Source organism: Panulirus ornatus, chromosome 47, assembly GCF_036320965.1.
Source record: "Panulirus ornatus isolate Po-2019 chromosome 47, ASM3632096v1, whole genome shotgun sequence".
NCBI classification, from domain to species: domain Eukaryota; kingdom Metazoa; phylum Arthropoda; class Malacostraca; order Decapoda; family Palinuridae; genus Panulirus; species Panulirus ornatus.
Window position 1 is genome coordinate 9,662,529 of NC_092270.1, and position 26,020 is coordinate 9,688,548.

Consider the following 26,020-nt stretch of genomic DNA (forward strand, 5'->3'; position numbering starts at 1 on the left):
GTATTATAATGATTTATATAGAAATTGCAGTTGTCACTTTTTCTATCAAATATTGAAAAAAATATACTTTTAACACCACTGTTCTCAGTGACTAGGCATTTCTGGGTGTCATATGTAAATGAGTTACAGCGACGAAAGTTTCTGCAGCCATATTTAGATCAAATTCAGTCATCTTCAACAGACTGAAAGTATACTGCCACAACACAGCCACCAACTGTACTTGATATGATCCTTCTATTTGAACAGAGTGCCATAATACATCTTTCTATGAAACCATCTATGCTCTAAGTATGCTTATATTTGCAAAATCATTTTTGAAAATTTTCATGAGAAAAAGCCAGTGGTGTGTACAAGGTTTAAAGTTTTACTGCATTTAAGGGTATTCAATGTTAAGTAAATATCAAACTTTTAAAGTAAAAACACATCAGGTACTATACTCCCGATAGGTATATTTCTTAACAATGAAAAATCATGATATAAAAGGTCTAGTTCATAGCAAGGCTGAGTTGGAAGGGTGTAATTTACATCTGGATGAAGCCATCCTATGAAAATGGGAGATTTAAAGAATTTTTCGACAAGCTGAATGCCCCTTACTATGAACTGTAAAAAAACAGTGCTATCATAAGCAAAGAACTATCATGCATTCATCAAAATGGATTCACATACTAAAACAAAGTCAATAAAGTGATTCTCCAGTTCTTCATCTTTTCAAAGGTTTTTCATATTAATGAGAGTCATTAAACTCAAGCAAACAAGTGTCAAAAATAAAAGACATCATTCATAATCTGGTATGAAAATCATAGGTAGTTTAAAGAAAATAAATCCCACAAAGGATAAACTTGTTTCTTCGTTGTGATATGTGAACAACCAAACTAGTGCCTCTAATATATCTATAGTGCAGTACCTGATGTTAGTTTTCCACAAATACTTTAAACAAGAAAAGGACCCATCATAAACTGAATTGCATAGTACCAGGATGAGTCAATTATCACAAGACATATTCCACCCAACCTAGCATTCATGAACCCTTCAGTATACCCCTTGCTATCAAAATGGTTAAGAATCACCAAAAGAAACAGGAAGATTTATGACAAACTGGAAATTTGCATTTTGTCAAAAGAGAAACATGTCTTTCCTTTACCAAAAGCAATCTTCTTAACTGGGAAAACAAACTACTAAAAAGCAGCATTTTAAACATAAAGGACAGTTTCCTTCACAGAACAGCTAATACTGGAGTCACCTGCAAGTGGTTACACTGTAAGTGTGAAGTTGCCTTTGGGAAGGCTGAGGATGTTCTTGCATGAGATCATCATTTTCATGTTCCTGTATGGAATACAGCCTTGAAGCTGCAGGAACCCCTTAAATGGGTCCTTCGGTTTCATATTAGCAATTCAGGGAGTGGTTAAATTCTGCAAAAATCTTACCACTGAAAAAGCCTTTCCCTTTAGAGGATTAATTCCAGCATTCTAGAGAGAATGTGACTGCCATACACATGTTTTCCCTTTACTTCAATTTCTAATTAAAATCTTACCTATTACAAGGCATCTTTGAGCCTCCTTGCATGAGATAACTTAAGAAAAAGGCCTCAGTGCAGAAATACCACAGATTGAGTGAAGAATGCCACAAAGTGACAGTAAATGAAAGAGACTGCATGAGATGGAAAGTACACAGAAGGCAGTGCTTTACTAAAGAGGTCTAGAGTAAAATATACTGAAGGTGGGAGTGGCCATATAAGAAAGGGTATAGAGCGGTGGAAAGAGGAAGTTATATCGCAAGTGGAAAAGAAAAGGAAAATATATGGACAACATCTGTAAGGAAGGGGTATAAATGCAAGGGAGAAGTACAAGAGAGGCTGGTCAAGAAAAAGGCACCTTCCCCTTCAACCAGGTACATACAGACACATCATTGTACTTCTTCAAAGAAAAATCCTTACTCAGCTTCAGAATGTGACAATATAAATGAAGGAATGTTTTAAGACCCCTTTTTTGCCTCAGGAGACATACAGACAAAATATGTTTGTTACAAAAAGGGAGTTTTACACTCATGAGAAGATGTAATGGGTGAGGAGGTAAACTATTAAAGGTGTTTAAGAACCTGTGCCAAAGCATGCTAATGTTAGTACCCAGAGACAAGCTGAAAATCTCAAGGTTTCGTTAACTAAGTATACTATGGGTTGCATATGTTCAAATGTTGAGATATAGCTTGGTAACCACTATCCTTTCCTTGCCATGAATGTAAAAACTGTTGAATCACTGAAATACTGAGCTAAAGTTAATCTGAATCAAAGAGGGTCACTTTCAGCTGAAAATAAGAAACCTCAGGCAAAGATGAAAGGTTGCACTTGTCACCTAGTTCCACAAACAATACATATCAACTTTAAACTTTCATTTGTCTTCCCATGTACTTTCATGCAGTCTAAACCAAACTAAAAGCACCTCTTGGGTAAATCCTATAAACCACAAAATAATTTTCCACTACAGAGGACGACAGCCTCCAAATAAGGAATCTGTTTGCTAATCTCAAGATATAAATCGGTACCAAGGAACAAGCTATGAGGTTAGGCATATCCAACTGACTGACTAGTTCTCAAACTATCTAACTCAGCCTGGTAACCAGCTATCCAGTAGCTGTTGGTGTAATTCATGTGCTGCCTTTTGTCCTATACAGCCTCCTAGAAGTTCTGTTGGCATCAGTTTGGTGGTTCACATGTCAAATGGAGAAAAAAGAAGCATCAATGGCAATGGTTGATTTGAGTGGTGCACATGACAATCTGAGGTGTAGAACACTTACTTATGTCTCTCATCTCACCTGGCCGCTTCTGGAACACCTTAATTGTTTTCAAATTCATCTCATTATCCAGCAACACTAGTGGATTCCCACCATCAGGGAGGTCTACACGTTCAACTTTTTCATGTAAGGGGTCAAGATAATACAGACCTGAAAAGAAAGATATCATATTTAGAATAATTGAGGGCTTCATACTTAAACATAAATCATGATATTTATTGTCCTTATTACAAAGCTTCAAAATGTAATATCATATATTACATATTATATATCATATATCAGAATGGTAAAATGTGAGAGCAAATGACATGAGGGGAGTGGGTGAGGAATGGGATGTATTTAGGGAAGCAGTGATGGCTGGTGCAAAAGATAAATGTGGCATGAGAAAGGTGGGAAGCGGGTAGATTAGAAAGGGTAGTGAGTGATGGGATGAAGAAGTAGGTTGTTAGTGAAAGAGAAAGAGGCATTTGGACAATACTTGCAGGGAAGTAGTGCAAATGACTGGGAGATGTATAAAAGGAAGTGGCAGGAGGTCAAGAGAAAGGTGCAAGGGTTGAAAAAGATGGCAAATGTGAGTTGGGGTGAGAGAGTATCATTAAATTTTAGGTAGAATAAAAAGATGTTTGTGTGGTTGAGAGAGCAGAAGAGGGTGTACTGAAATGGTTTGGTTACATGGAGAGAATGAGTGAGGAAAGATTGACAAAGAGGATATATGTGTCAGAGGTGGAGGGAAAGAGAAGTAGGAAACCAAATTGGAGGTGGAAGAAAGGAGTGAAAAAGATTTTGAGCAATCAGGGATTGAATATACAGGAGGGTGAAAGGCATGCAAGGAATAGAGTGAACTGGAACGATGTGGTATACCGGGGTTGACGTGCTGTTAATGGATTGAACCAGGGCAAGTAAAGTGTTTGGGGGTAAACCATGGAAAGTTTTGTGGGGCCTGGAAGTGGAAAGGGAGTTGTAGTTTCGGAGCATTACACATGACAGCTAGAGACTGCGTGAATGAATGTGGCCTGTGTTGTCTTTTCCTAGCACTACCTTGCGCACGTGCGGGGAAGGGGGGTGCTGTTTCATGTGTGGCTGGGTGGGTGAATATATACATGTGTATATATGTATATGTGTGTGTATATATGTATGTATACAATGAAATGTATGGGTATGTATATGTGCATGTGTGGGCGTTTATGTATATACATGGTATGTGGGTGGGTCAGGCCATTCTTTTGTCTGTTTCCTTGTGCTACCTTGCTAACGCAAGAGACAGCAATTAAGTATACATAAAAAATATGTTTTGGAAGGAGGTAAATAATGTCCGTAAGACAAGAGAACAAATAGGAACATCAGAAGGGGGCAAGTGGAGAGGTAATAACAGGTACTGATGAAGTGAAAAGGAGATGGAGTGCATATTTTGAAGGTTTGTTGAATGCATTTGATGATAGAGTGGCAGATATAGGGTGTTTTGGTCAGGGTACTGTGTGAGGTGGGAGGGTCAGGAAGAATGGTTTAATGATAAGAGAAGAGGTAGTGAAAGCTTGCGGAAGATGAAATCCAACAAGGTGTGAGGTTTGGATGGTATTGCAGTGGATTATTCATAAAAGGGTGACTGTGTTGTTGACTGATTGGTATGGATATTCAATGTATGTATGGACCATGGTGAAGTGCCTGAGGATTGATGGAATGCATGCATAGTGCCATTGTACAAAGGCAAAGAGGATAAAGGTGAGTGTCCAAACTACAGAGGCATAAGTTTGTTGAGTATTCCCAGGAAATTATATGGAAGGATATTGATTGAGAGGGTCAAGGCATGTACAGAGCATCAGATTGGGAAAGAGCAGTGTGGTGTCAGAAGTAGTAGAGGATGTGTGGATCAGGTGTTTGCTTTGAAGAATGTATGTGAGAAATATTTAGAAAAACAGATGGATTTGTTTGTAGCATTTATGTATCAGGAGAAGACATATGATAGGGGTGATAGAGATGTTTTGTGGAAGGTTTTAAGAGTATATGGTGTGGGAGGTACGTTGCTAGTGAAAGGTTTTCACCAAGGATGTGTAGGAAGAGAGGAGAGTGACTAGTTCCCAGTGAATGTCGGTTTGCTGCAGGGGTGTGTGATGTTCTCATGGTTGTTTATGTATGGGGTGGTTAGGGAGGTAAATGCAAGAGTTTTGGAGAGAGGGGCAAGTATGCAGTCTCTTGTGGATGAGCAGGCCTGGAAAGTGAGTCAGTTGTTGTTAGCTGATGATGCAGCTCTAGTGGCTGATTTGTGTGAGAAACTGCAGAGGTAGGTGACTGAGTTTGGAAGTATGTCAAAGGAGAAAGTTGAAAGTGAGAGTCAATGTGAATGATAGCAAGGTTATTAAGTTCAGTAGGGTTGAAGGACAAGTTAATTGGGAAGTAAGTTTGAGTGGAGAAAAAGTGGAGGAAGTGAAGCGTTTTAAATATCTGGGAGTGGACTTAGCAGTGAAAGGAACCATGGAAGCGGAAATGAGTCACAGGGTGGGGGAGGAGGCAACGGTTCTGGAAGCGATGAAGAATGTGTGGAAGGAGAGAACATTATCTAAGAGAGCAAAACTGGGTATGTTTGAAGGAATAGTGGTTCCAACAATGTTATATGGCTGCAAGGCATGGGCTATAGATAGGATTGTATGTACTGGAAATGAAATGTTTGAGGACAATATGTGGTGTGAGGTGGTTTGATCAAGTAAGTAATGAAAGGGTTAGAGAGATGTGTGGAAATAAAGAGTGTGGTTGAGAAAGCAGAAGAGGGTGTGTTGAAATGGTTTGGACATATGGAGAGAATGAGAGAGGAAAGATTGACAAAGAGGAAGTATGCATCAGAGGTGGAGGGACAAGGAGAAGCGGGAAACCAAACTGGAGGTGGAAGGATGGAGCAAAAAAGATTCTGAGTGATCGGGGCCTGAAAATACAGGAGGGTTAGAGGTTTGCAAGGAACAGAGTGAAGTGGAATGAAGTGGTCTACTGGGGTCGACATGCTGTCAATGGAATGAACCAGGGCATGTGAAGCATCTGGGGTAATCCATGGAAAGGTCTGTGGGTCCTGGATGAGGACAGGGAGCTGTGGTTTCGGTATGTCAAGGTAACAAGTATATGTGACTCCCAATTTGTGTAATATAGGGAGAGAGTTTTACACTTTCTGTATCCCATCTCTTACACTTTCATCTGAAAGGTGTAACCTTTTAAACTTGACGTACTCGGTGTAGGACACAAGAAGAATAAACTGCAAGCAACTAGGTACTGGTTTTGATCAAGCTGTGCATATGCATCAGAATAAGTGATCTGTCAATACTTATTGGCAAATCCTTAAATCTTTTAATTCAATCATCTGAATGGTTAATGCCACAGAGTGCATGCCAGAAAACCAAACAAGCTAGAAGTCTGAAAAATTATCATATAATTGGAAGACGACCAATAGGAAAACAGTCCCCATGAATGTATTACTTCATGTTAGAAACAGCAACTGCTAGTGTTAATAAACTTTGAGATTAACTTCTGAGATATGATAGACTTCAAACAGAACAAGTCCACACTTACGGCTTTCATAGACAGCGAGAGCTCTGGGATTTGCTATATTATTAGCTTCTGTAAGAATTGTCCTGATATTGTTTCCATACACATCACTGGTCATTATCTGAAATCAGATACACATTCAGAAAAGCTGTTGCATTAAAGTAGTAGAGCAGAAAAAACTTAGAAAAATCTAATTGTACTTCTGCATATACTCACAGGAAAAAAAAAGACAATAAAGAGTGTTATTTACCTCTGCTTTTACATCTTCATCTCCTGGCTGCATGCAAATACAGGGTGAGATTCAAGTTACTTTCCACTGTGCAGCATAAATTTTTCTTAGTTACCAGAACTAAACAAATTACAGGAAAATGTGCCTGCTTATCTGATTACCACAGAAAACAGCACTCACTGGTATCTTGGAAAATGAGCCTAAATCTTCATCATCTGTCAGAGGCACGTATTTTCACATACCCCATGGTTTTATATAAATCCTACGTTAAACTCTTCTAAAACTTATCTAACCAGTATGTTACAGACATTTCAACTCACCACTGTAAAAACTTCCTAGGCTGTACTGATAAATATGATGACTGGTTATTACATCATCTCCATAAGTATAATGCAACAATGAAATCTTGGCAAATGTGTCCAACTCTAAGATCAAGTTTGCCTTCTTGGATTAGAGGACAATGTATTCTTTTAACAGTATAAGACATGCAAAAATCAATAACAGTCACATCACTGGGTAACTTACTTTCCCCTTATTGCTGGTTGACCAGTATAACTCCTTGGCTTCTATGTCAATTGTGATGAATTCAGGTTGAATATTTGAGAAGTTGTATAAGATGACTGGATTTATACCATCCATTCCAACTTTACCAACCTTAGCAGGAACACCAACACCACCATCATCCAGCCAGTACAAAAAGCTGCAACACCAAATCACATGTTAATACATAAAAGCATAATTCACAGCATGCATACATTTAAAACATAATGATTTCATTTAACAAAAAAAATCAGGCATTCAACGGGTAAGAATTACTTTCAAGTCTTGAGAGAGTTAATCAAGGATATGTCTAAAGGTTCCATCTATAATTTGGCATGAACAAAAATATGGGAAAATGACTAGAAAACTATTATACAATGAATCCATTTATGCTGAAACTAAATGAACATCTAACCTTTGCTATTTCCTGTTTACAAAAGCAAAATCTAAAAGGTGAACAGATGTAAAAGCTACCTTGTAAATAGCACCACCCAACTACAACACATAGTACCTGTCTAAATGAAGTAAACTGAAGAGGATACAAAAGAAGACACAAGTATATCCTCAGCTCACTTCATCTAGGCTCAGTAATGACTTCTGAACTAAGAAACCACTTATTTAAGGCTGATGGCAAACTATCTGTGTTTCTGTTCAAAGCTCTTTTATATGTCTTTGCAGGGCAGCATCAGAAATAAACAAATGGCTTTATTTTCTTATATCCAGGTTCTAGTTGCCATATATGATGCACAGAAGCCAAAAACTACCATCCACACCCAGCTCCACAGACTGAACAATGTTTTATCTTGACTGTCTCACATGTCCTGGTTCAGCCCATTAGAGGAATATAGCTTTAAACTGCAATGTAGCATCAGGAATAAACAAATGGCTTGCTTACAAGCATCCAGTCTCTAGCTTCCATGTGAGTTGTAAAGAAACCATAGACTATCTTTCACAGCCAAACTCTACAGACTAAACCATGCTTCACCTTGACTGCTTCACATATCTTAGTTCACCCCTTTAGCAGAATATTACCTCCATATACTGCAATATTACAACTCTTCTATCCAACACACAGCTCTTGCCCTCCTGAACGTTCGTGCCCTAAAACCCTAAGGCTTCCTCCAATCCATCAAACCATCTCCTTCTTGTAAATATCAACCCCCTCACTGCTCTTGCTAAAGGGAATATTTCTTTTCTTTTTCTAATGAAAAACTCTATAATAGTTAGTGAGATAAGCAACAGTATTACAGTTTTGTCTAGGTTATAGCTTTAAACTGGCCTTCAAGAATTCCATTAGCCATAAATTTTGTGAAATCGTGAAATCATTTAAATGACAATAATTCCACGTGACATTCATGAAGGAATTGCATGCCTGATGTTTCATGATGTTTATGTAAACTTCCATTCTTTCTCCCCAAGTAAAACACCCAATACTGAAAATGTAGTCATAGAAAAAGAAGGAACAATTACTTTAGTATCACTGCTTATACCTGCAGTGATAGGAAAATAATTAATTCATTCCTTTTCATTATCATTATATTCTATAGCACTAGACTCATCCCTCCAAAATCACTCTACAACTGACCACCAATCCCAAAGAAGAAATAAAAGGTTTAAAGCTGTTTCACACTTCAGTAGCTTAAACTCACAGATCCACCAAATCTCCAACATATGTAACACCAAGAAATTACGTACACATTGAACTAACCTAACTGAACAACCAACCTCCTAACTCATTTCTAAACTTTAACCCATTAGACATACATCCATCAGAAACTAAACTCCCCTGACAAACATGAGTCACACTCACCCTTTATGATCTGAATGTAACCCATCACTACAACACTACAAACACCAATTCAACAAATCCCAAGACTTTTCAACCCCATGATGCAACTACCATAAAGAAGACACTGAGCACTTATCATTCAATTGCCCTACACTTTACGCACTTACGCACATCACAACACTTTATGACCTGTGGTTCCTGAGGTGAAAATGGCTTGCTTCCCGAGTGCTGAAGGAGATTCATAAAAATAAAGGGAAATCCCAGGACAGGAAACAACTAATCACAGGATCCCTTCTCCAGTCATCAACAAACTCTGCTTACTTGTGGTGACACCACTGGTGAAGAGTCACCTTTGGCAAAGCTGTTTCACTGTTAATGAAAGGAAATACAGTCTCACCAAGGAACTTCTCACTCCAAAGGAGGCTAGGAAATACAGTCTCACGAAGGAACTTCTCACTCCAAAGGAGGCCATCATTTTGTACTATTGGAAGTACTGCAGCCCCTAGGATTATATAATAATAATAATAATAACAATAATAATAATAACAAAAACAAAAAAAACAAGTTTGGCATAGTGTGTGAAAGAAGAAAGCTGAGAGTAAATGTGAATAAGAGCAAGGTTATTAGGTACAGTAGGGTTGAGGGACAAGTCAACTGGGAGGTAAGTTTGAATGGAGAGAAAATGGAGGAAGTGAAGTGTTTTAGGTATCTGGGAGTGGATTTGGCAGCGGATGGAACTATGGAAGTAGAAGTGAATCATAGGGTGGGGGAGGGGGCGAAAGTTCTGGGAGTGTTGAAAAATGTGTGGAAGTCGAGAACGTTATCTTGGAAAGCAAAAATGGGCATGTTTGAAGGAATAGTAGTTCCAACAATGTTATATGGTTGCAAGGCATGGGCTATAAATAGAGTTGTGCGGAGGGTGGATGTGCAGAAAATGAGATGTTTGAGGACAATATGTGGAGTGAGGTGGTTTGATCAAGTAAGTAATGAAAGGGTAAGAGAGATGTGTGGTAATACAAAGAGTGTGGTTGAGAGAGCAGAAGAGGGTGTTTTGAAATGGTTTGGTCACATGGAGAGAATGAGTGAGGAAAGATTGACAAAGAGGATATGTGTGTCAGAGGTGGAGGGAATGAGGAGAAGTGGGAGACCAAATTGGAGGTGGAAAGATGGAGTGAAAAAGATTTTGAGTGATCGGGGCCTGAACATGATGGAGGGTGAAAGGCGTGCAAGGAATAGAGTGAATTGGAAGAATGTGGTATACCAGGGTCGATGTGCTGTCAATGGATTGAACCAGGGCATGTGAAGCGTCTGGGGCAAACCATGGAAAGTTTTGTGAGGACTGGATGTGGAAAGGGAGCTGTGGTTTTGGTGCATTATACATGACAGCTAGAGACTGAGTGTGAATGAACGTGGCCTTTGTTGTCTTTTCCTAGCACTACCTCGTGCACATGTGGGGGAGGGAGTTGTCATTTCATGTGTTGTGGGGTGGCGACGGGAATGAATAAGGGCAGACAGTATGAATTATGTACATGTGTATTTATGTATATGTCCAAGTGTGTATATATATGTATACATTGAGATGTATAGGTATGTATATGTACGTGTGTGGATGTGTATGTATATACACGTGTGTGTGGGTGGGTTGGGCCATTCTTTTGCCTGTTTCCTTGCGCTACCTTGCTAATGCGGGAGACAGCGACAAAGTATAATATGCTAAAAAATGATAATAACAACAATAACCCCTTCTCTAAAGGTTTCCTCAACTTGAAGGCATTACTACATTTGGCAGCAAGGAAAGGATGGACTCCTCTGGATTGAGAAATTCTTCCATGAAATTGTACTCCAATCACACAACCTTGCTAAAGGTGAACTTAATCTTGCAGCATAACCACAAGTGAGTGGCGTTTGGTAATGCTAGCTGTTCATCTATTCAAGCAAATGATAAAATTCTGCCTGGGTAAATATGTAAGTAATGTGTGTAGTGTTCTCAATATACAGAGTGAAATCATACATGGAAAGAAACCATAAATTGTGTGTTCAGCTAAGGTGTATATACAGTATATGCAAAATGATGCTTGGAAAAAAAAAAAAGAAATTTGTATACTGCCACCCCCACCCACCCACAAACTGAATATGGGCCATTCAAAACACTGTTATATCTACAGAGCAGAAAGTATACTATTTCAGGGGGTTTTCTTTTCTTATGATTAATCTACCTATTTTCTGTAAAGAAAAAATTGTTTTTGTCCAATCTAAGAAGTCTCATTTTAGATGACCTGTACAACTTAAAAATCAAAATACTGATGACATCATAATGAGGCCAAACAGGGAGAGACTACAGGGAAACACATATCAAAGGTCTAGGAGTCATCAGTGAGAAACTCCAGTGCATGCAAACAGAATAATTCTGGCAATCTCATCTCTGGTTATGTCATGTTGCCACACAACTTAACAGGACTTTCAAGTTAGATTCTTGGCTTATCATCACACTCAGAAAAGCAGTTTACTAAAATTCACAAGCCTCTGCTACTGACATATCAATAAAGTAATCATTCAAATACACTCTACTGATGATGTAGTTATCAAAAATAAGGAACAGCACTAATGAATAATATTTTTTTCAGAAAGCAATCATCCATAAAGTTAAATATAACAGCACTTACCCATCCACAGGATCAAGACACATAGACTTGGGTCTGCCTACACCAGTGGCATTCCCATTATTATCCAAGATCACACTCTGGTATTTATTCTTGCCATCTAGTTTAAGAACTTCAATGTTGTTGGCTACACGGTTTCCAATGTACATATTCTGTCCGACCCAATCCCATGCCATGGTGTAAGGAGAGCCAACAATTCCCAAGTCCAGGTAGGTTGATCGATTACCACCCCCAATATTCATGGTATAAATTGTACCCTGAAAGATAAATCAGTACATGAATACATTAAACGTGCATGGAGATAAAAAAAAATCCTTCCATGTCAAAATTGCTTTTCTCTACTGGACTTGTGTAAACATGCACAGCTCCTGCCTCTCAAGCATGCTAGGTTGCATTACTAATTTGCATTACTTAAGGGGTTATGGATAATTGCATTTTGCAATTGAAAAAACTTTTCCTATCAAATAAAAGAAAGAAGCATGAATACATGAATCTTAACTATTGTGTGATCTGAACCTTTCTTTTGAAATAATGTTTCAACCATTTCTTCATTAATTGTAGTGAACCTTTTATTTCATGCTTTTCATGAGAGTTGCCCTCTGCCAGCAGCCTGTTAAGGATGGGGCACTAAAGGATAAGAAACGACACTGGGGTTCACTAGTTATGGAGACTCTACTGTTGTGGCCAGCACCTTGAGGGAGTTGCAGGTGGGATCAGGCATCAGAAATAGATAGAATAGATGTATTTATACTTAGTTAAATAATATATCCAAACATATATATGGAAGTACCATAACAGACCTTTCACTTACTGGTAGCAAAGTAATTCTGTAATAAAGCAGATAAGTAAACCCTTGTATGGTGGTCCACATAGTTCTAATTCACGTATCTCATGCATGCCTTTCTCCCTCCTGTCTGTTCAAGCCCCAAGCACTCAAAATCTTTTTCACCCCATCCTCCCATCTCCAAACACCCTCCATCTACCACCTTATCATCAAACACATTCAACAATCCTTCAAAATACTCAATAAGTCTCCTCCTTACTTCATGACTACCTGTTTTCAACCCTCTAATGATGCTCCTATTTGTCCTCTTGATTTTTGTACATTATGAATCTCCTTGCAAATAATCATTTTCTTTCTAAAGTTTACTGATACTCACTCACCCCAACCAACTCTCTTTTGCCTTCTTTTTCAACACCTACACTTTACTCTTGACCACCTGCTGCTTTCTCTTGTATATCCCCCAATCATTTTCACTCCTTCCCTCTAAGCACCACCCTAATGCCTCCCTTTTCTCTTTCACTAGCAACTTTACTTCTTCAGCCCAACACTAATTACCCATTCTGATTTAGCCACCTCCTATCTCTCACATGCCAGCACTGCTTCTCTAAACATCTCCCATTCCTCACCCACTCCCCCTGCTTAATCAGCTCTTACCTTTTGCTATTCCACACTCAACCTCTCTTGGTACTTTTTCACACAAGTCTCTTTTCCAAGTTTGCTCACTTTCACTACTCTCTTCCCAACTAAATTGTTTCCTCTTTTCCTACAACCTTTACAATTCTTCATCCTTGGCTTCACAAGACAGGGATCAGACATCCCATCCGCTACCCTCAGCAAGTTTCCATCCATAAGTCTCTCTTTTACACATATTTCAATTGATATGTAATCCAAAAGTGTCTGCTCAACATCTTTCCTACTCGCACCATCTGCATATGCATCCCAGTCCTTTTTCAGCACAAACCTCCACAAGCTGTTCAAATTTCTATTCATATCAAATACTCATGCCCCCAAATCATACCCCAAAAGCCACATCACTCACTTCAGCATCACCCATCACAATTACTTTGTCTCTTGCATCAAAACTGCTGACAAACTCAATCAGCTGCCCCTCAAACACTAGCCTCTCATGATTTTTCTTCTCATTATCTGGGGCAGGATCACCATACAGGATCCATCTCTCACCATCCACTTTCATTTTTATCCACATCAGTCTTAAATTCACTTCCTTACAATCTTTCACACACTTCCACAACTCCTACCTCAGATGCATTTGCTACTCCTTCCTTAGCTCTTGTCATTTCACCAACTCCTGACTTTACTCCTAGGACATTTCCAAGCCATTCTTTCCCTTTGCCACTGAGCTTTGTTTCATCAAGAGCCAGAACAATCAGATTTCTTTCCTAAAGCATACTGCCTATCCCTCCTCTCTTCTCACCTTTACATCCGCAAACATTAAGGCATCACAACCTGAGCCTTCGAGAAGGATGAACATTCCCTGCATGTCTCCTACTGCTTCATCTTTTAGAAAGTGAAATACAAGATGATTTCCAGCCCCATGCTCCTGGCCCCTTCTATGATTAGCATGGATTACATTAGTAGAATTCTTTCTCCCTACCTCACATTAAAAATCATCCCTCTTCCTACTTTTTCTTTATGCTAGAGTACTCTATATTTTTTGACATTTCTTATTTTATTATTTGTCTAGCTCTCATCCAGAGCACCTCAGCTACTTTAAAACTTTAACTTTAAATCTAATGTAACAACATACATTTTCACTATCCTTAGTTATGGCCTCAATCCAGAAGATTCGTTCATTGTTGCGGTCATAATCTAGTTCAAGTCCATTTTCTACTCCTACAATAGGTGTGAGGAATCCTGCGGCACCTTTTTCTCCAGGCTTAAGTGCCACATCCACAATCTGGCTACCTTTCATCACCATTAAGTAAGGTGTTTCCTCTGAAAAAGAATTTTGCACTTTAAATAAAAATGTGGGCTATATCCTATTAAAATAAAAATGTGGGCTATATCCTATTAGAAAATCTGAAAGGAAAGCACTGTTTGAGAGAAGCAGTGTCTTCTTTATGTTATAAGGCATCATTGCCTTTTGAAAATTTGCAGGGATGGGGCTGAGGAGTCCCTCTTTAAAGAATTAATTCCCAAAGTAGCTCTATGTGGTCTCCAATTTAAGTTGTATACCTATACCTGCCTCTGAAAACTGTGCTACCTCACACGCGCGGGGGGGGGTGCTGTTTTTTCATGTGTGGCGGGATGGTGATGGGAATGGATGAAGGCAGCAAGCATGAATATGTACATGTGTATTTATGTTTATGTCCGTGTATGTATATGTAAGTATACATTGAAATGCATAAGTATGTATATGGAGATGATGTTCTTTGTGTTTGGCCAACAAATGATAATTTACAAATATTTCTCCCCTTACTTAACAATTTAGTACCTTCCATCAAATTTACTGTAGAAAATGAAAATTATGGTATGTTACCATTTTTAGATTGCATAATCCATAGCCAAGGAAACAAGTTTAAGTTTAGAATATACAGAAAACCTACTAATGTATGCTCATATATCCATTATTACTCATCTCAACTTGACAGAGATAAATTATCATCATTTCAATTTATGTTCCTTAGGGCATTACGTATATGTAGTCTAGAGTATATTGATGATGAGTTTGAGAAGATATATTCTACTGGATCTAAGTAAAAGTACCCTAGATCTTTCATTAATAAACCCCTTAAGTTAGCAAAGAATTCATTTTATAGAGTTGAGCCCAAACCTCCCAATGACACCAAGAATCTTTTAATTCTCCCTTTTAATAATAATTTTACTTTACTTTCCATGATGCTTAAATCCTTTAATGTAAATGTTGCATTCAGCAACAATAATACTATAAAGAATATCTCAATCAGGAATTCACCAGAAAATTCTGCTGGGTGCATCTATAAAGTGCCATGTAGAAATTGTGATAAGTTTTATGTTGGGCAGACTGGTAAGGATCTTCCTGTTACACTTAAGCAACATAAATATAGTATAAGAACGGAACAAGAATCAAATGCCTTGTTTAATCACGTTAAAAACTATGATCAATGTATTGACTGGAGTAATGCCAACTCAGTTATTAACTCTAACTCTATCACCACGAGAAATATCATTGAATCTTCTATTATTAGATATACAAAGAATTATAATCTAAATATGAGCGATGGTCTATACAAATTGGATAACTTTACTGTTGATAAAATTTGTAAACAATTCACCTTCCTGTCCACTTAATAAGTTTATGATATGCTTGTTGTCTGTCTTGGACAATCGCATGTTTACCAAATGGCGTCCTAGCTACATCTCTTCGTTGTATATCAACTGACTGTTATATTACTCTCTTGTATCTCCCCTGATGATGTGATTATTACACGAAAGTGCACATGGGAACTTATCGTGTTTCATTTTCCCCATGGACTCAGGAATATATGTGTATGTCTGTGGGTTGGGCCATTCCTTCGTCTGTTTCCTTGCGCTACCTCACTAACGTGGGAGACAGCAACTAAGAATAATAACCTACACCTGCTTCTGAAAAGTATAATACTATCATGTGCAAGGAGTAACTTATAAAAATCAAAAGATGCAAGGGTACTTTACATATGTTGCGTGTATGTGCAGGAAAACGTTTAAGAGGTAAGAAAAATCTAACAAACAGAAAGAGGAATGTGCAATCAGGCTTGTTAGATGACAGTGATGGCTATGCAAGGGAAGACATGGAAATACTAATGAAATATTGGTAGTTTTAAAAGATGTATATAAACTCTGGGTTATTGGTTACAAGACTCATTTGTGATACTTTGAAGAGAATAACAATTGAATACATGTCACAAGATGAAATTCAGTGTGTTAACTGGAAAGAATACAAATCATGAGCTGACAAAGTGAATCCAGAAGAGAAGCTCATTAAAGTGGGTGACAAGAATGAATTGGTGGGAGGGAGGGTATCATAACGACAGATAGCTAAGTATGGAATCTCAATGAAAAAAATGGTAAAATGATATACAAAGTATGTGGATCTACATGATGATAATGTGTGTTGGATCACTAATCTTTTCTTTCCAAGCCCACTCAAAGAAGGAGGGATACTAATCCAATAAGTATTTTGCCGTTTGCCAGTGCTTGAGGAATACGAGTCTAAATTATTTTGCTCTGAATTTTAATTTGCATTATGTCTAATAACCTTACATCTTTAAATATTATCTTTACAAGAAAAGAATATCTTATCAATGGATCTATTCTTTTTCATACTTGTATGCATTGCCTGCATTGGTGAGGCAGCACCTGAAACAAGAGAAGACTGCCCTTTTCTCACATCCATTCCCTACCATGCCATATATATAATGCATTGAAACCAAAGCCTCCTATCCAGAGTCAAGCTCCACAGACTACAGTATGGTTTCCTCTTGATTTTCCATTAAAAGCTTAAAATTTTACTTAAATCTGTTGCTTTTGCAGTGCATTAGTGTCATCATAAGGGTTTATACCCTAATTCTCAAATATCACTATTGCAAAGTCACTCTGTGAATCATCATTATATGATACCCAAGTGCAAATGCCAAGAAAAGAGACAAAATAGATGATTAGTCCACAATTCTCACTGATATAGACTTGATGTCGTTCTGAATACAATTAACAAGTGGTAAGCATAAAATAATTTTATGAGAGGTTATTGTGAATGATTCTAGCAGCAAGAAATTTCTACCCTTACGTGGACCAGATAGAAACAATCCACCCAGTGGAAAGTAAAGCAGTAAGTTACTGAATTTGAGATATGGTAAGACCAAATAATGCATGGGAAAGGTCTGTGTGCACTTTAAACCATAGCAATAGCCTATAACCCAAAAATGGATAATACTGAGCCAAAAATGGATTTTTAAAGCTTTGATGCATACTCATTCTGAAGAATGCACATGACAGCATCCATGTGACACTGTTAAATTCAACAGTATAGAGACAATTTCTACCACCATCTTTCCAAATCACCAGTTACCTCTTAACCAATTTCAAAATGTTTTATCTAAACTTTTCAAGAAACATGGCTTTGAGTAGGGAATGTACCTGCCTGTTCCATGATGACAATTTCTCAAAAAAGAAAAAAAAAAAAAAAGTGAACCTGATGCAGAGAAAAACACTTCAATTCTTCTAATGTATAAAGACAGTGAAAATTCTATTTTCAAAATCACTAGGGAAGAAGATATCAGCACCTTTGGCAAGTTGGTAGGATTATGGCTGATCAAGCCAAAAAGATGAACAAGTTGACTTTAATAATTGAAGAGGGAGTAAATTGCTGAGTTTTTGAAAAGGAGTAAATTGCTGAGTTTTGCCATAAGCATAGAAGGTTGTAGATATATACTCTAAAACTGGAAACAGTTAAAATTTCCTTTTCAAGTGTATTGCAATATATAATTAAAAATGTATTTAAACTTACACAAACTTGTACATTTGGAAAAGAAAATTTCTCAAGTTAATTCAAATTTCATCATATCTGTTATCATGTCACCATGGCATACTGATACCTAAGATCTATAAAGATTCCAATATTCCAGCAACAAAAAGTAGGCCTTAAGGTTTGCTGGATTTGAAATATCAATGTAAGGTATTACAGAAAATGTACAAAGTGAGCTTAAAAAAAAAGATTAAAGCAACAGTTATTGTAGATGATGATACCACAGGTATTATTTGGGATCTAATGCAGGATAAGCTCTTTGTGTACAGAGGTGGTGTTACTACAGACATTGGTCATTTTTCATGAATCAATTCTGTGTATAGACTGTTACTATAATTAAACTTCATATATGTAGTGAAGTTCACTTTAACAAACTACTCATAATTTTTGATGTCGTCACTAGAACCACAAAATTGGAAGGAGGTAAATAAAGTGCGTAAGACAAGAGAACAAATGGGAACATCAGTGAAGGGGGATAATGGGGACGTAATAACAAGTAGAAGTGAAGTGAGAGGGAGATGGAGCGAGTATTTTGAAGGTTTGTTGAATGTGTTTGATGACAGAGTGGCAGATATAGGGTGTCTTGGTCGAGGTGGTGTGCGATGTGAGAGGGTCAGGGAGAATGATTTGGAAAATAGAGAAGAGGCAGTGAAAGCTCTGCGGAATATGAAAGCCGGCAAGGTGGCGGGTTTGGATGGCAATGCGGTGGAATTTATTAAAAAAGGGGGTGACTGTGTTGTTGACTGGTTGGTGAGGATATTCAATGTATGTATGGTTTATGGTGAAGTGCTTGAGGATTGGCAGAATGCATGTATAGTGCCATTGTACAAAGCCAAGGGGATAAAGGTGAGTGCTCAAATTACAGAGGTATAAGTTTCTTGAGTATTCCTGGGAAATTATATGGGAGGGTATTGATCGAGAGGGTCTAGGCATGTACAGAGCAATAGATTGGGGAGGAGCAGTGTGGTTTCAGAAGTGGTAGAGGATGTGTGGATCAGTCGTTTGCTTTCAGGAATGTATGTGAGAAATACTTAGAAAAGCAGATGGATTTGTATGTGGCATTTATGGATCTGGAGAGGGAATATGATAAAAGTTGATAGAGATGCTCTGTGGAAGGTATTAAGAGTATATGGTGTGGGAGGTAAGTTGTTAGAAGCAGTGAAAAGTTTTTATTGAGGATGTAAGGCATGTGTATGAGTAGGAAGAGAGGAAAGCGAGTGGTTCCCAGTGAATGGTGGTTTGCGGCAGGGGTGTGTGATGTCTCCATGGTTGTTTTAATTTGTTTATGAATGGGGTTGTTAGGGAGGTGAATGCAAGAGTTTTGGAGAGAGGGACAAGTATGCAGTCAGTTGTGGATGAGAGAGCTTGAGAAGTGAGTCAGTTGTTGGTCGCTGATGATACAGTGCTGGTGGCTGATTCAGGTGAGAAACTGCAGAAGTTGGTGACTGAGTTTGGTAAAGTGTGTGAAAGAAGAAAGCTGACAGTAAATATGAATAAGAGCAAGGTTATTAGGTTCAGCAGGGTTGAGGGACAAGTCAACTGGGAGGTAAATCTGAATGGAAAAAAACTGGAGGAAGTAAAGTGTTTCAGATATCTGGGAGTGGATTTGGCAGTGGATGGAACCATGGAAGCAGAAGTGAGTCACCGGGTAAGGGAGGGGGCAAAGGTTCTGGGAGCGCTGAAGAACGTGAGGAAGGCGAGAACGTTATCTTGGAAAGCAGAAATGGGTATGTTTGAAGGAACAGTGGTTCTGACAATGTTATATGGTTGTAAGGCATGGGCGATAGATTGGTTTGTGCAGAGGAGGGAGGATGTGTTGGAAATGAGATGTTTGAGGACAATATGAGGTGTGAGGTGGTTTGATCGAGTAAGTAATGAAAGGGTAAGAGAGATGTGTGGTAATAAAAAGCGTGTGATTGAGAGAGCAGAAGAGGGTGTTTTGAAATGGTTTGGTCACACGGAGAGAATGAGTGAGGAAAGATTGACAAAGAGGATATATGTGTCAGAGGTGGAGGGAATGAGGAGAAGTGGGAGACCAAATTGGAGGTGGAAAGATGGAGTGAAAAAGATTTTGTGTGAGTGAGGCCTGAACATGCAGGAGGGTGAAAGGCGTTCAAGGAATAGAGCGAATTGGAACAATGTGGTATACCGGGGTCGAAGTACTGTCAATGGATTGAACCAGGGCATGTGAAGCGTCTGGGGTAAACCATAGAATGTTTTGTGGGGCCTGGATGTGGAAAGGGAGCTGTGGTTCGGCGCATTATACATGACAGCTAGAGACTGTGAACGAATGTGGCCTTTGTTGTCTTTTCCTAGCGCTACCTAATGCACATGTGGGGAGAGGGGGTTGTCATTTCATGTGTGGTGGGGTGGCGACGGGAATGAATAAGGGCAGACAGTATGAATTATGTACATGTGTATATGTCTGTGTGTAGATATCTGTATACGCTGAGATGTACAGGTATGTATATGTGCGTGTGTGGACGTGTATGTATATACATGTGTATGTGGGTGGGTTGGGCCATTCTTTCGTCTGTTTCCTTGCGCTACCTCGCTAGTGCGGGAGACAGCGTCAAAGTATAATAAAAAAAAACGAAATGTATAGGTACTGTTACGAACATGTATGTTTGTGTCCACGTGGTTCGTATATGTGTCTTGGTGTATCTCTGTGTATGACGTGTCTTGGTGTAGGGAGCGACTTCTATTGGCCCAGATCTCACTTTCCCTGACCGTGTTGATTGCCTTAGTAATTATGTCTTGACCCAGACCTCGACCAGTCCATCTAGCACCCAAACGTCAGGTCGACGGCGTCAGGTCAACGGCGTCAGGTCCAACCATGGGAAGTGCTATGGTATGTCGTCACGTGCGCTCGCTGCCGGCGTGGACAAAGGAACAGAGGAGTGTGGATGCACGCCACATGTGTAGGCCGGACCTTAGGCCTCCCTCAGCCAATCACGTCGAGAAGACCTATCAAGGGCAATTGTGTCATTGTGACCTATAGTAGAACTAGGTGGCGGGTCGAGGTGTGGCCAGCTGTTCCTGCCTTGCTGGTCATTCAGATAAAAGCTCAGACGATTGTCTGAGACCTGAATTCCTTCACCAGTCTTGCGTCCAGCAAGGTAATGTAGGCTTTCCCTGTCTCGAACCCCGTAGCCACCGCTGCCCTAGGTTGCAAGATGTTACTGCGTCCCGTCAAGTTTAACTAGGTTGTAAGATGTTACTGTGTCAAGTCAAGTTTAACTAAGTGTAACGTTTATGTACTGTGTCACGTCAGAATCTAACTAAATGTAATGCTACCGAGCAAAGTGTCAACGGAAAGAGATCTCCTGGTTTGAAATCTTATCTGAAATTGTTAACATATGTTCAATGTTAAACTCATGTTCAGTGTTAACGTAAATGATTTGTGCCTGATTTATGTGTTCACCTTGTACATTTGAATTCTTTTCATTATAAGTAATTCTAACCTTGGTGTTTGTTTTAACCCTATAACGTTAAGATAGCGTTATCCTGAGTTGTGCTATATTACAAATCTACCGTCCTTGCAAAGACGAGGACCAGTAGAATATTTGTAACATATATATGTTACTGGCGACCTTGCTATAATAAGTACTGAGTTCGTAACAGTACATATATATGCATGTGTGGGCATTTATGTATATACATGTGTATGTGGGTGGGTTGGGCCATTCTTTTGTCTGTTTCCTTGCGCTACCTTGCTAACGTGATACATGTGTATGTGGGTGGGTTGGGCCATTCTTTTGTCTGTTTCCTTGTGCTACCTTTCTAGCGCGGGAGACAGTGACAAAGTATAATAATATATAATATTCAATTTTTTTTAGCATTTGTACAGTGTTTCTGACACAAAGTGACAAAGATGGTGAATATCTACACTGTTTCTTCTATACTGAGCATACAAGACCTTGTACCAAATACTTAATGACATATTAAAGATAGAGAGAAAAAAAAAGATGATTTCAAAGATGTACAACTCACCTGGATTGCACTTGCCACCTTGAAGTTTATAACCTGGACGACATAAGCACGAGTAACCAGTTGGCTGTTTCAGAAGGCAAAGGTGAGCACAAGGACTGGAAGCACATGGATTCTCTTCAGCAGGCTGTTTGCAAGGGAAAAGAGGTGTTGCTATTAGGGTAATAATTTGCAGTAAAGAAGAATGAGCAGTGTACTTAAAATAAAAAAATCAACATTGTCACCTGAATATGCCTAAAAATTCCCAGCTCTCACTTCATCACACAGTTTAGAAGTAAATTTTTCATCATCCCTAAAATTTCACTAATGTACTTAGAATAGGGATTTACTAAAATATCAATTTTTCATAAAACTATGCACAGTAAAATGTAATAAGGACACTGTTAAGATGAGATAGTATATAAGTATGACCATAATAACTTTCTTCAAAGTTATGCATGAATCAGAGATGGGTCATTCAAAATCGAAAGCTTTAATGAAAAAGAATCAATCACGATTGGGGTGATTTTTCTTTCAGGGATGGTCCTTTTTATGGCCACATTTACTAAATACCCCATTTGGAGGTCTTTCATATTTTCACACCACAAAACACCTTTTACTGCTATTCTATATTTCTTTCCTACTCCTTGCCCTTCTACCAGAGTTGACATTATAATAAGTCATATACTACTATATTTTTTTCATGAATTGTAAACTATGTTGTGAGGTTTGTGATGACCATGAATATCTCATGAATTAGTCAAGATAAATTATGGTGTAAAATCCCAAGATATGAAATATATTCATAGTGTTTGATAGTTCAGAAATTTCAGTAATTCAGCTAGGATAGAGCCCCCAAGGATTGCAAATCAGTGAGGCTGTCCCATATTTCAGTATGAAAAGACTTGCAACCTGTTAATTCAACCTCAGTCAAATGATCCATTTTTCACTATACCCCCATATAATCTCACATTCCTTGATCCTTCCTCTTCTAAATATTGACTTCCTCATCCCAACCATCATCCAAATTTCTGGTCCTCAATTACATTTTGTCTATCAAGATCCTCAGAGCAGTTCAGTACACTGTTCTTACTTCACAGGATATTTCTGAAGTGATGTACTTATATGTGTTATGAACATTTTGTCTCCAAAAAAATACAAGAATCTTTGAGTGTACCCATGGACTTTCAATATAATGCACTGTATTCAATATACCCAAATTCCTTAAAAAATTGTATAAACCTACTTTATATTCAATATTCATTTCAATTTTCAAGAATGACCAGTAAAATGTTAATGCTTAAGTAATTCTGTACATTACCTGTAACACTGAATGATGCACATGTATACTCAAAGGTTGTGATACTAAGTGTGACACAACAGATTCATTATTGCCATGGAATTTGTGGGCTGAAAGGACTCTGTTCAGCTGACGGTCAGTCCAATACACATTATCTTCAAATATAGACAAAGAGTGTGGGTGCAGCAAGTAATGGCTCTGGGACAGTACCTGATGCAGAACAAAAGAAAATATTAATATCTGAACAAGAAATAATGATTTTCTGTGGTAAATTACCTCCATAAACGATCTGATGTTAAAAAGAATGGGCAAATACCACTTCTAACCTGATGCCAAGATATCATCTCTATACACCAGTTAGTATGTCGTAAGATTATCAACAAATTTAAACTATGATTACTGTTTTTTTTTGTGATGTACTCACTTTCTAAGCTAATATCACATATGTCTCAGTCAATAGGTAATTACTCCAGTTAAAATCATAGTGAAAGATCATTTCTTATGTATCAATTTGTGAAGCATACTGATATTTGTAGATTCATCCCTAAAACATGACTTTGAGCCAGCAGGTAACCTTCTCGCTTAAAGTTTCCATCTGAGATCAAGATTTTTAAACCAACTGTTTTTCATGTTGGTAAATATTTCACAAAAATGATTCTGCATAAAATACAATCTATGATAAAAATTCATGTAACTTGTGGCTAGATATTTGTAAACTCTCATATGCAAGCAGTGTAAAAAAAACTTTTTCCTTAGAGTACATATCTAAATATTCTACTTCATTTAAAACTTAAAAGCTTTTAAAGAAAACAATATCAGTATTGCTGTGCTGGGAAGATTTTGACAAATCATGTAGAGGAGATTACAGAGGTTCAGGGAAAGAACTATTCCTTGGGGAACTGATGCACAGCTTGAGGAATTTGTAACTGACTTTGCTATGAAGTTGGCTATCCATATGCAGACATTACTGTAGCCGGTGGTGTCAAGCATCTTTTGTGTGAGGATGTGCTATGGAAATGTGCTGAATGCTTTCTTGATGTCTATTGCTACCAAAACTATGAAAGGAGGATTGTGGCTGGTTGAGACCATCTACGAAGTGTTGTATAAGGTTCATGTGCATTGGATCTAAAGCCATACTGTGTGGGTGAGAGTGGGAAATTTTACTTATTTGCTTTGTGCATCAATTTTTTCAAGGAGTTTGGACACTGAAGATAGCACTGATATGAGGTGGTAGAAGGAGTGAGAGTGGGTCGGCTTAGAGGATTTTGGATGGGTATTGTGTTACAAAGTTTCCAGACTGGGTTTTTTGTTGTGCAACCAGGATAGGCATTATGTTACCAAGTTTCTAGATTGATTTTTTTGTTGTGTAACCAAGAGTAGCTGAATATGTCTGTAAGCACTGACTGCAAATGGTCTAGAGTGTTTTATCTGGATGACTGCCATGCCATTAGGGCCTTTTATAGAGAAGTTCTTTAAGGTTACGACTGCATTCTGTGTTAGTGGCAGTGAAGGATGGGATAGCAGATGTTTCTTGATGGATTTTGGGTAAGAGTATCATGACTGTCCTTTTCAAGGCAGCAGGTTGTTTGTGGTTGATCTAAGAGTGGTGATTCATGAGGGCTGGGGAGGAGTGAGAAGTGGATTTTCTTTCTTGTTTGCTACAGCTGTTTGCTCTGGGTTTTATCATTCACAATATTAAGGAAAGAGTGCTACTATGCTGTCTGTCTTTCATAATTTAGATTAACAATAGCAAGTTGAGAGTTTAGATTACCTGTGGTCTCTACTGGTGGTGTGTCCTTTTGCTTGAGCAAGTTTTATGATGTCTTCTATCCATGAACAGAACACTGGGTTTATGACGAGGTTAGTTATGTTGATGAAATGTGAGATGGCATGATATGTAAGGATCAGAATCATCAATGATGAAGTTTTGGAGCTTGGATTAAGTGAATACTAGCCAATTTGATTTCCTTTAGTATATGTATATCATTTCTCCTAGTGATATAGGTTGGGTGGGTTAACTGAAGTGTTATCAGAATGAGTAAAGTGGTCAGGGGAGAGACTGTGCAGTGTACTCAATATTGTCCTTGTGAAAGCTGGTCTGCAAAAGGTGAAGTTGGCAACTGTGAAAGGGAGGTGTTACTGTACTCTTTCTGTATGGTTACAATGTGAGTGAGAAGTCATCTCTGGCAAGGCCATATCACTATCATTGGGGAAAAAGAATTACAGTCTTGATGAGGAACTCCCCACTCCAAAAGAGAGCATAATTTCCCTGTTTCTGACTGGAAGGCAGCCTTAAAGTCACTGAAGCTCTATAAAATGTTTTGGGGTTGGACAATAAATTTCTTTATTATGAAAAGAACAACTTAACCCCTAGAGGACCCTAGATGCACCTGTTTGCTTCATGGTTGGGAAATCCTAGCCATACTTGTGTGGAATGCCCCCTCAAATCTGCATCAATTTCAAAGGCAAGCTTTATTGGTAGGTTGAGGTGCCTTCTGTCACACACAACTGTAAATAGCTCTAGGAGAAATCTTACTCCAAAGGAATACTAGCTGTACTTGTAGGTGTTGCCTTGCAGGCATGCCTTTTATTACAGTCAACTACAAACAGCACTGGGAAAAGATCCTAGTGTATCAGTTACCCTGGGGGAAGGTATGGCCCTGGTATATGCCCCATATCAATAGTTGGCTAATACATGAAAGTCTTTTGGGCACTAATTATGGCAGTAATGAGTCACCAGATGTTGACCTGTCAACAATAGGAAAATTTCTTTGTGTCTCAGTAATCCAATGAATGTGATGAAGAAAGACAAATATATATTAGTCACCATGAGTCAACAAACGAGGATGAGCAAAACATAATTGTCCACACAGCAACATATATGGATAACTTATCATATTTTTCCTTTTCTTTATGTTGTCTTGATATTTCCTA

At 38.4% G+C, this 26,020-nt stretch overlaps 1 protein-coding gene across 3 annotated transcripts in view; it reads right to left on the minus strand.

Annotated features, from left to right (window-relative positions):
• Positions 1-47: 47 nt before the first annotated feature.
• LOC139763535 (low-density lipoprotein receptor-related protein 2-like) overlaps positions 48-26,020 on the minus strand; it is a 572,659-nt gene continuing 546,686 nt past the window's right edge. For 2 of the 3 annotated variants that reach the window (XM_071689726.1, XM_071689725.1), the window contains exons 23-30: positions 23,108-23,296; positions 21,811-21,934; positions 14,083-14,270; positions 11,534-11,787; positions 7,067-7,241; positions 6,563-6,589; positions 6,337-6,433; positions 48-2,937 (exon numbers count right to left, since the gene is read on the minus strand). In XM_071689726.1, coding sequence (XP_071545827.1) covers positions 2,732-2,937; positions 6,337-6,433; positions 6,563-6,589; positions 7,067-7,241; positions 11,534-11,787; positions 14,083-14,270; positions 21,811-21,934; positions 23,108-23,296 — 1,260 coding nt within the window. In that variant the 3' untranslated portion in view covers positions 48-2,731. The remainder of the gene's footprint in view (positions 2,938-6,336; positions 6,434-6,562; positions 6,590-7,066; positions 7,242-11,533; positions 11,788-14,082; positions 14,271-21,810; positions 21,935-23,107; positions 23,297-26,020) is intronic. The other variant, XM_071689728.1, reaches the window with a different exon arrangement.